The 11,838-nt window shown below is 40.9% G+C and overlaps 2 protein-coding genes across 2 annotated transcripts; both read left to right on the forward strand.

Moving 5' to 3' along the window:
- The first annotated feature begins 527 nt into the window (after positions 1-527).
- LOC123993714 (guanine nucleotide-binding protein G(I)/G(S)/G(O) subunit gamma-8-like) lies at positions 528-4,013 on the forward strand. The gene is made up of 3 exons (XM_046296133.1): positions 528-624; positions 3,103-3,250; positions 3,871-4,013. Exons 2-3 carry the CDS (start codon positions 3,167-3,169, stop codon positions 3,997-3,999), a joined length of 213 nt encoding a protein of 70 aa, XP_046152089.1. The 5' UTR covers positions 528-624; positions 3,103-3,166; the 3' UTR covers positions 4,000-4,013.
- A 734-nt stretch (positions 4,014-4,747) lies between these two features.
- LOC124007060 (transmembrane protein 45B-like) lies at positions 4,748-9,597 on the forward strand. Its single transcript, XM_046317341.1, has 6 exons — positions 4,748-4,881; positions 6,950-7,152; positions 7,285-7,497; positions 7,684-7,868; positions 7,970-8,112; positions 8,277-9,597. Exons 2-6 carry the CDS (start codon positions 6,963-6,965, stop codon positions 8,377-8,379), a joined length of 834 nt encoding a protein of 277 aa, XP_046173297.1. The 5' UTR covers positions 4,748-4,881; positions 6,950-6,962; the 3' UTR covers positions 8,380-9,597.
- The last annotated feature ends 2,241 nt before the right edge of the window (positions 9,598-11,838 follow it).

The following is an 11,838-nucleotide window of genomic DNA, read 5'->3' on the forward strand; positions in this document are numbered from 1 at the left end:
GCCTCCCCCTTGTAATCTTTCAGGTAAATATTTGTTGTGGGTAGCATGTGGAAAACAACCACTAGGCTTATCTCTCATGACACCTCTCCTGCCTAAGGCTCTTGGTTACATGCAAATCACTGACTTTTTCCACAGAACTGTAGTACAGTAATACAACAATACAAAATAAATACAGTCTTAAACAGAAAATGTAAGAGCAACACAGATTATTTTTTGTTTATAATAAATAATCAGACCCAATAAGCATAACCCAAATTTGCCTGAAAAAATGATTAGGGGATGAAATGACAACCTTTTACAACAAAATTGTAGGAGTCTCCTTCTAAAGTAAACAGCTAAAATGACAAGTCTGATTGATGACAATCAAATGATAGGCACTGTCAAGAGAGGAACGTCACACCCTATGTCGTCTGCTTTCGTTGCATTGAGCCCAACATGGGGGAAGAACGAGAGGTAATTACTGTATGAGAGGAGGGAACCTATTCAAGCCCTCCTCCCCATCATACTCACTAATCTCTCTCCATTTGGAACTCTCAATTTGTTTGTAGAGAGATTGCCTTGTTCAACCATCCCACCTCAACTCGGGAGTCCTGGACCTACCAACCTGTCTGTCTTGTTTTTGCGGTAAGTGGCTAATTAGAATCCTTAAATTAGATTTATTGTGTTCTGGTCCATAGTGACAGTTGATGTTGTTGTAAATAGAATATTGATATACACTGAACAAAAATATAAACTCAACATGTAAAGTATTGGTCCCGTGTTTCATGAGCTGAAATAAAAGACCCCAGACATTTTCCATACTCAAAAAAGCTTATTTCAAAAATGTTTGGCACACATTTGTTTACATCCCTGTTAGTGAGCATTTCTCCTTTGCCAAGATAATCCATCCACCTGACTGGTGTGGCATATCAAGAAGCTGATTAGACAGCATGGTCATTACACAGGTGCACCTTGTGATGGGGACAATAAAAGGCCATTCTAAAATGTGCCGTTTTGTCACACAACACAGTGCCACAGATGTCTCAAATTTGGAGGGAGCGTGCAATTGGCATGCTGACTGCAGGAATGTCTACCAGAACTGTTGTTAGAGAATTGAATGTTAATTTATCTACCATAAGCCACCTCCAACGTTGTTTCAGAGAATTTGGCAGTGCGTCCAACTGGCCTCACAACCGCAGACTATGTGTAACCACGTCAGCCCAGGACCTCCACATTTCTGCACAATCTGTCTCAGGGAAGCTCATCTGGATGCTCGTCGTCCTCACCAGGGACTTGAACCGACTGCAGTTCGGTGTTGTAACCAACTTCAGTGTGCAAATGCTCACCTTCAATGGCCACTGGCATGCTGGAGAAGTATTCTCTTCACAGATGAATCACGGTTTCAAATGTACTGGGCGGATGGCAAACAGTGTGTATGGCATCGTGTGGGAGAGCGGTTTTCTGATGTCAACGTTGTGAACAGAGTGCCCCATGGTGGCGGTGGGGTTATGGTATGGGCAGGCCTTGGCACCTATAGACATTGAACACAATTGCATTTTATCGATAGCAGTGTGAACGCACATAGATAACGTGACGAGATCCTGAGGCCCATTGTCGTGCCATTCATCCGACGTCATCACCTCATGTTTCAGCATGATAATGCCCGGCCCCATGTGGCAAGGATCTGTACACAATTCCTGGAAGCTGAAAATTTCCCAGTTCTTCCATAGCCTGCACAATTACCAGACATGCCACCCATTGAGCATGTTTGGGATGCTCTGGATCAACCTGTACGGCAACTTGTTCCAGTTCCCGCCAATATCCGGCAACTTCACACAGCAAATGAAAAGGAGTGGGACAACATTCCACAGGCCACCACAACCAACAGCCTGATCAACTCTATGTGAAGGAGATGTGTCGAGCTGCATGAGACAAATGGTGGTCACACAATACTGACTGGTTTTCTGATCCACGCTCTTACCTTTTTTTAAGGTATCTGTGACCAACAGTTGCATATTTGTATTCCCAGTCATTGGAAATCCCTAGATTAGAGCCTAATTAATTTTTTTCAATTGATTGATTTCCTTATGTGGACTGTAAACTCAGGAAAATCTTAGACATTTTGTTGCGTGTTGTGTTTACAGCGCATTCGGAAAGCATTCAGACCCCTTGACTTTTTCCAAATTTTGTTACATTACAGCCTTATTCTAAAATGGATGAAATAATTGTTTTTCTTATCAGTCTACACAAAATACCCCATTATGACAAAGCAAAAACAGGTTTTAAGACATTTTTGCAAATGTATTACAAATATACCACTGAAATACTGAATACTTTCTGAAGGCACTGTATGTTTTTGTCCAGTGTATATTTGTCTGTGTTCTGATGTAGACAACAAACTATAAAGTTTGAGACATGTGTTGTTGTACAGTGTTGTTGTACAGTTCATTAAAGTGTAGTAGGCCTACATGTTATGTAAATGTTCATGTAAAAAACAAGGCTATAAGTGTTCATCATCAATTCATTCAGTTGTCTATGAAATTGGGGACAAATTAACGGCTGAGGAAAGAAACTGCCCTCTGAAGGGGCCGAGTGGGCAATTGTCATTGAGAGCCACACTGTGCCACATGATGACCAGCTACATAATTGGTTATGGAGGGATGAGAGAGGTGATTGCGGAATTTCCTCTGTTATTTGCTTTATTCACATGCAATTTGTAAGAGAACTAATGCTACTAATTTTAATAATCACAAATACAGTAAGACTATCATGACAAGGTAATAACAAGTGTTCAGCACATTTTATTTACAGATACAGCAACAGGGAAACAGGTGATGTGCTAGCAGAAACACCCTGGGTAATTTATTTTATTTCACCTTTATTTTATCAGGGAATCATAATGCCGCTGCCTATGCATGCCTCTCCCTGCACCTCTTCCCTCTGAGGCCCTCACTGTGACACTTCCAGCTTAGACCCAGGCAGCAGCAATAACAAGCAAATTAAACCATTATACATTGGCATGGTTCCATCTCATGCTTTGGCATTTACGTCTGATGCATGGTATATGGCAATACCTGTATAACTGATTTAAAAAAATGTAATTCTGATCATTCTTCTTTAAAGCATTAACATAATACATGATCTACAAACTGTTGTACCAGGCTGAGGTACAGTGAGAGGAAGCAGGATGTCCAATAACATGGCTAAGATTACAGATACCCGCAAGACAGTGGAACAGCTGAAACTGGAAGTTAACATCGAAAGAATGATGGTGAGCAAGGAATGGTTATTAGGCACAATGGTTATTAGGCACAATATCCTTTTCTGTTTTATTTTTGATCTCTTTAGGTACCAAAAAAGCTGTCCATTGTCAATACACATTGTAAATAGAGCACATTGGCTCCCACTCTCCAATCTGATTGTAACGGCGTTCTTCGTTTGTCGAAAGAGAGTCGGACCGAAATGCAGCGTGGTGGTTACTCATGTCTTTAATGAAGGAAGAGCGATACATGAAATAACTATACAAATGCAAAACAACAAAACGGAATGTGAAACCTAATTACAGCCTATCTGGTGAAACTACACAGAGACAGGAACAATCACCCACGAAATACACAGTGAAACCCCGGCTACCTAAATACGGTTTCCAATCAGAGACAACGAGAATCACCTGACTCTGATTGAGAACCGCCTCAGGCAGCCTAGCCGATACTAGACACACCCCTAATACAGCCGCAATCCCAATGCCTACAAAACCCCAATACGAAACACAACAATATAAACCTATGTCACACCCTGGCCTGACCCAATAATTAACGAAAACACAAAATACTAAGACCAAGGCGTGACACTGATAGCTTTGTCCTTGTTAATCATGTGTTGTATGTGCAGGTGTCCAAAGCAGCAGCTGATCTGATGGCCTTCTGTGAGGCTCATGCCAAGGAGGACCCTCTGGTGATACCAGTGTCATCCTCTGAGAACCCTTTTCGGGAGAAGAAATTCTTCTGTGCCATACTCTGATCCTCACAAATTCACATGATTAAATACAATAACTCTACGTTTTGTGTCATTATTAGCAATAAGTAGGACAGGACAAATAATGCTAACACAGTTAAAGAACCCTTGAACATTTTGGTTTTGGTAGGCCTAATCAGTGAGATTAATTTTTGTATTTTAAAAAGCTGCTTATGTAAGTGCTTGAATTATTTATCTGGATTGATCTGATTGACTGAAATAGAACGTTCTTTACGATGGGAGCAAAGTTCATTCGAGGCCTACAAACCTAGCTTACATACTAGCCTCTCCCTTTCAGCACACTGCCCTGACAATTAGAGATTAGACATTAACTTAAATTGCACCTAAATCTGTCTAAAAACCTCAGCAATACTTGACTGTAAAATGTCTAACATCTAAGAGTGCTGTGAACCTTTTCAGGGTTTCACCACCATTAGTGCCAATAATAGCCCAAATTTGGTTATTATGAAATCGACAACTTTAACACAAAATAGCTTTATTATATTGAGGATCAAACTGTTTGCATATAAAACTAGTGTTGTGTTATTGAAGTAGGCCTACACTGCAGGTGCCTCACATCATTCCATTGATGCATTACAGGCGATCAAAGAAAAATATATGAATCAATCAAACAGATAGTCAACATAAGCATATCATGTGTTGTCCATTTGCAAATAGTACCCTGGGTGCTGTGCTCCTTGGTCGCAGTCAAGTCATGCAAAGCAAGCAAGGGCGGTGTCACGTGATGCTTACACTACAGGTAGATGAGCAGGTGTGTGTGTGGACACAGGTACTAGGGCCACTGTTAGTTCAATATTCATCTCAACTAACAGGATTCACTGATTTGAGAGGGAGAGGTCGGCCAACTGCGCCGTGACAACAAACACGGTATGAACATTTCAAATTGTCTCTGTGTGTTTGTGGTTGTTGTGTAACTTATGAATAGCAGAGTAAAACCATTGTTCTCTCATGATTGATGAGTAAAGGGTCCAAAGTATATGGCGTTGTCCCGACAATGGTCCAAATGTCAACAGGTCTGAAGGCTACATTTATAGGACTGGACAGAAGAGGAGATATTTCTCCATTTAAACTTCCAATCAATGTTTCCTAGTTTTTCACTCTAATGAGAAAATCCAAATTGACGGAAAACAAGACTATATTCTACGCAATGTCGAATGCGAGGTCGACCAGTCGAGAAAACCTTGTATGACAAATAGTAATCCAAGTAGAAATACCGACCACTCCTCTTCCATGTTAAATATGCACTCTCAAACGTTTGATTATATCAGCCAGTAGTTTTGAAAGTGGTGCTCACGAGGCAAAAGTGGGCCCCCTTTTTGTGTACTACTTCCTCAATTTCTGTATTACATCATCCATTTCGTAAAATATGTCACGGCCGGCAAATTATTATTATTATTATTATAAATATTATTTGCAATTCATATGATATGTTATGAATCCAATTTGCACTATATGTTACAACTTTGTTGTGTTTAAGATCCTGGAGTGCATATTAAAGTCAACACACACACACACCTTATTCATATGTCCTCTGTCGAAACAACTGTAAGCTTTAACCAACCAAAGGTATACTATACATTACATTACAGCGAAAGTAACAACCAACAGATAAAAAGGATGGCACTTTAGCCTCGTGTAAAGTCTAATAAACAAATAACAAATCGATATTCACTGCAAGCATGACTGAAAGGACAATGGTATCACCTACATCACTCAAACGGACAGTTTTCAAACTCTTGCTTTTCAAGTAAAGACAACGTAGCAAAATGTAGCCTGCCTCTCAGCACATAGTCAACACGCCATTTTTAGTAAGGTACATTCACAATGATACCAGGTGCCTTTTTACGGACTCGCTGTCAATATCTCACAAACAAAAGATTTTATGACATATTTTCAACGTCAATTATCTGACATGGCTGGAAACGACAAACTGGTGTGCAAACTACAGAATTGACTTGCCTTGTTATCCTTTACTATCCATCTCAGGTTTCTTTCTACCCTTCTCTCCTTTGGGGCTGCACAAATTAATAGGCCTTTCCCATTTGCAAGACAAATGGTTTGATCTTGTGGAGGGTCAGATTACCGAAAGGACATGCAGAGCAAGTGCTCCGGGGCCCATGACCTCCTGGGGGCCCACAACCCCCTCTAAAAAAAAGGGCATGTGCCCTGCATGCCCATTTGATAATCCGGCCCTCCAGGAGATAGATCCCATTTCTCAAACACGTCATAAGCAATGGCAAAATGTGTAGAATTGCAGGAAATTTGCCCCAGGGCCCCAAATGCGGTGATCCAGCCTTGTCCTGGGTGCATGGAAGGAATTACCTGTACACAATGCCTCTTCTAAATTGACCTCACAAGATGAACAAATACTACAATCTGGATTACTAATGACTGAATAGGCCTATTTTAAAATAATTTACATTTGCATTTGTAGGGGGTGGGTTCCAAAGACCCTATCCGTTTTTGGTTAAGGGGACCTTTAAGATTCATATGTTTTGCTGCAGGCCTTATAATCAGATACTGTTGCGATGTGTCTAAGACTCTGCCACTATACGTTGCACAAGCCATCTATATTGGTCTTTGTGGTTAAGCCCTGGCTGTTGTGAAAGTGTGCTTGCAGGCTTGGTCTGAGTCAGACCGGAACTAGATAAAGAGAAGTAACCACTGTCTGGTTTGACATTTTGATCTTGTGTGACTTAAAGAAGATATTGTCTGATTGCTGATTTCACCAATAAGCCAATGATTGACAAGGAACCTACCACGACACATTGTTTAGTCCACACACACCTTTTAGCACATTTTTATTAAAGTTTCATGTAAACAGTAAAGTTACGCAAGCAATTATTTGCCATGGTAATTACTTTTAGCACAAAACAACGTATAACTCATAATTTATTTCACATTTAATGCATAATTCACATTTCTCATTTGTCAGGGTTGACTGGAGGATGGCCAACTTCAAGGGACATGCCCTTCCTGGCAGCTGCTTTCTGCTGTTAGGCCTGTGTTGGTCAGTGATGTACCCTCTCCGACACTGCTGGAGGAGGCATCAGCCTAAAGCAAGACAAAAACTGCCCCTGTTCTTTAACAGAATAGACTTAATCGAGGGGGCACTCATGGTTTTCTTTGCCTTTGTGGGTGAGTGTCTTCCCTCATGCACTTGTTTGGACTGCTCTCTCTCTAAGATCTTACACTATGGAATCTCTCAACCTCTGAATGCTCTGCCAGAGGCTTGCTGTTTGACCCTGATGTTGTCCTGTCACTCTGTAGGCATCATGGCAGAGCAGTTTGTGCCTGATGGGCCCCATGCCCACCTGTACAACAGAGAGACCCAGTCCTGGGTGAAGCTGATGAACTGGCAGCACAGCACTATGTACCTCTTCTTCAGTATCGCTGGAGTTGTTAAAGTCCTCACTATGTCATCGCTTCCAGTCCCACTTGGTCTTGACCGCCTTGCTCTCTCCCTGGCTTTTTTTATTGAAGGTACAGTGTCAAAAGTTTGAATGTCATTTGTTACATATCCCTTACCAGACTAGAGGCAGATTTGAATTAGCGGGTATTCCTACCATCAGTATAATTGTCTGTTTTTATTTGCTCTTTGACCACTAGACAGATTAGATGTTATCTGCATATTGTATCAATATTCCAGGATGTTCCATTCCCCTCCAGGGCTCCTGTTTTACTTCCATGTGCACATGCGCCCTCCTCTGGATACCCACATCCACTCCATGCTGTTTGTGCCGGTGTTTGGTGGGGCGGCCATCACCCTGTTGGAGGTGTTCATGCGAGATAACATCGTACTGGAACTGCTCAGGACCAGCATGACCATCCTGCAAGGCTCCTGGTTCTTTCAGGTAGAACAGTAACCACCACCAAATGAACCACTGTCATTTTCAAACGAGTCAATCGCATCACGCTCACACAGAGGAACTGAGCAAAGTGGGTACTCTTTCAGATTGGATTCGTGCTGTACCCATTAAATGGAATACAGTGGGATCTGCAGGCACACGATAACACCATGTTCATCACCATGTGCTTCTGCTGGCATCTGGCTCTGGCCCTGCTAATCGTTGGCATCAACTACTGGATGGGCTGGTGGTGAGCATCTTCCTTTTTATCAATATACGTTTGTCATATCGCCTCTTTAATAGGTCAGTTTAACTTCATCAAATAAAGTCATTCCATTGACATAGCTTGGGTAAATTCACTGCCTGCATGAGCCAACTCTAATCCATGGCTTCTTCTTCCTCTGGTCCTAACAGCTGTGTACAACGATGTTCAGGAAGAGGAAGTGACATAGAGATCATGATGAGAAAGACATCTAGCTCCAAAAAGGCTCTGCTAGAGGAGTCAGACGAAGAGTAGACAGACGCATCATCAAATCAAATCAAATGTATTTATATAGCCCTTCGTACATCAGCTGAGATCTCAAAGTGCTGTACAGAAAACCAGCCTAAATCCCCAAACAGCAAGCAATGCAGGTGTAGAAGCACGGAAGTGTGTCCAGTAGTAGATCACTGTTACGGGATTCTCCACAATTGTTTGTCTGAAATTTGATTAACTGGTTTTAACTGGTTTCAAATCAAATCAAAGTTGTATTAGTCACATGCGCCAAATACAACAGTAGACCTTACAGTGAAATGCTTACTTACGAACCCCAAGAATGCAGCTTAAAGGGGGAAAAAAAGAAAATACAAATAAGATGTAAAAAAAGAGAATCAATAAAACAATAGCGAGACTTTATACAGGGGCGTACCAGTACAGAGTCAGTGGGGGGGCACCGGTTAGTCGAGGTTTGTAACCCTGCTACTGCGTATTTTGAGTGTCATTTTATCAATGAAATAACGACATGCCTTGTCGAGTTAAGATTCAAGCCAAATTCATTTGAAATAAAATGCTTTACTGAGCCCGGACAAATGTAATGTAATTCAAAGTATAAAAGCTAATAACTGATTTTCAAAACTGAGCAGGTTGCAATGAGACCAAGGAAAATAGGTGAGATGTAAAAGTATTCCCTGGAGGTGAGAGTATTTCAACATTTCTTGTGACACATTAACACCTGTTGTGTATTCATTAGGTTGTGCAATGGAAAACCAAACAGAACGAAACAGGGATAGGACCTACCTGAATTTGTCCAATAAAGAAATATTATTTCTGTTGCCATACGTACTCAGTTTGGAGAAAATGGTTTCTGTTGAGAAACCAAATATTTTGAAAATGGAATCTGACTAATGAATACACCCGACATCGACAATGTTACCTGCTGGGGCTTCCTCTCCTTTTAAGCCAGTTGAAACATTTGCATACTCGTCCTGCCTATGGCTATACAGAACGGAGACCTACAGTCCTGTAGGTTTTCGCACCAGTCCAAGTTGTAACTAGCCTAATTCAGTTGGTCAACCAGCTAAATATTAAAATCAGGTGCGCTAAGTTAGGGTTGGAGAATTTAACAGGCCAATAGCTCTACAGGAACAAGGTTGGAGAGCCCTGCTATAGAGCAACATGCTTCTTTCCCTCCGGAAAACAGAATGCCTAATGATTGTCAGAGATAATATATTTCCAATAAATATTTTTTTTCATTCACTGTGTAGTTTAATTTTTTTTAAATAATTATTATTTTAGGTACAAAATACTTACATGACCACATAAAAAAAAAAACTTTATTACTACCAGATTCATCAAAATGTAACACAAACAAATGAAACAAGATTATATAGGAGAGAGATTACATTGTGTGATCATATTTTCATACCATACCCAAAAGATGGAACTACAAACTTTTCACTCGAATTTTCACAAATGCAACGATAAGATTAGTCTATGGAGGGCTTCATCACTGCATCCATGAGATTAAAGATACCTAGAACAATGTATCTGCTTACTGGATAGGACATCGTACTAGTCAGGCGTTAAAGTGGATGGGAATGAATAGCAAATCAACTTGAAATGTTTTATATAGATCAACAGGTCAGGTGAAAAAAAGAAATCCACCCCCAGTCTTTTTACCATGAGTAGAAACTAGGGTAGGTTCAGTCTAGTGTGCATAATGACATTTGCGAGCTGTTGACCGAACCTTGCCTGACACTTACTGCAGTAAAGCAATTCCATCAATTCCATGGTGATGCAAACTCTTAGCCTTTCACAACATATACAGTGCCCTCAAAGTATTCACACCCCTTTACTTTTTCCATACAGCCTGAATTTAAAATGGATTAAATGTAGATGTTTGTCATCACTGGCCTACACACCACACACACACACACACACACACTAGTCAGTTGTACAACGGAATGCATTCAACTGAAATGTGTCTTCTGCATTTAACACAACCCCTCTGAATCAGGATTTCACCATGAGACCAACTGTGACTTTAAAACAGTAACAGAGTTTAATGGCTGTGATAGGAGAAAACTGAGGCTGGATCAACAACATTGTAGTCACTCCACAATACTCACCTAATTGACAGTGAAATAGGAAGCCAGTACAGAATAAAAATATTCCAAAACATGCATGCTGTTTGCAACAAGGAACTAAAGTAATACTGCAGAAAATGTGGCAAAGCAATTCACTTTTTGTCCTGAATGCAAAGTGTTATGTTTGGGACAAATCCAAAAGAACACATTACCGAGTACCACTCTCCATATTGTCAAGCATAGTCATGACTGCATCGTGTTATGGGTATGCTTGTAATCAGTAGAGGCTGCTGAGGGGAGGACGGCTCATAGTAATGGATGGACTGGTATAAATGTAATTGTGTCAAACGTGTGGCTTCCATGCACTCCATCCCAGCCATTATTATGAGCCGTCCTCCCGTCAGCAGCCTCCACTGCTTGTAATCATACATTTTCTCAGGATATAAAAGGCATGGAGTTAAGCACAGGCAAAATCCTAGAGGAAAACCTGCTTTAGTCTGCTTTCCACCAGACACCGGGAGAAGAATTCACCTTTCAGCAGGACAGTAACCGAAAACACAAGGCCAAATCTACACTGGAGTTGCTTACCAAAAAGACAGTGAATGATCCTGAGTGGCCAAACTACAGTTGACTTATATCTGCTTGAAAATCTATGGCAAGACTTAAATGGTTGGCTTGCAATGATCAGCAACCAATTTGACAGAGGTTGCTGATCATTTTGAAGTGAATAATGGGGAATGTTGCACAATCCAGATGTGCAAAGCTCTTAGAGACCCAGAAAGACTCACAGCTGTAATCACTCTTAGAGACTTACCCAGAAAGACTCACAGCTGTAATCACTCTTAGAGACTTACCCAGAAAGACTCACAGCTGTAATCACTCTTAGAGACTTACCCAGAAAGACTCACAGCTGTAATCACTCTTAGAGACTTACCCAGAAAGACTCACAGCTGTAATCACTCTTAGAGACTTACCCAGAAAGACTCACAGCTGTAATCACTCTTAGAGACTTACCCAGAAAGACTCACAGCTGTAATCACTCTTAGAGACTTACCCAGAAAGACACAGCTGTAATCACTCTTAGAGACTTACCCAGAAAGACTCACAGCTGTAATCACTCTTAGAGACTTACCCAGAAAGACTCACAGCTCAGGGGTGTGAATACTTATGCAAATGAGATATGCATTTAGTCTTCAATAAAATGTGCGAACATTTCTAAAAACATGTTTTCACTTTATCAGTACGGGGCATTGTGTGTAGATGGGTGAGAAACCAAATCTATTTCATCCATTTTGAATTCAGGCTGTAACAACAAAATGTGGAATAGGTCAAGGGGTATGAATACTTTCAGAAGGCACTGTATGTCAGGTGAAACCAAATGTCTCCAAATGGTTTACGCTGTCCAGGGATT

Source organism: Oncorhynchus gorbuscha, linkage group LG02 (genome assembly GCF_021184085.1).
Source record: "Oncorhynchus gorbuscha isolate QuinsamMale2020 ecotype Even-year linkage group LG02, OgorEven_v1.0, whole genome shotgun sequence".
Classification (NCBI taxonomy): Eukaryota; Metazoa; Chordata; class Actinopteri; order Salmoniformes; family Salmonidae; genus Oncorhynchus; species Oncorhynchus gorbuscha.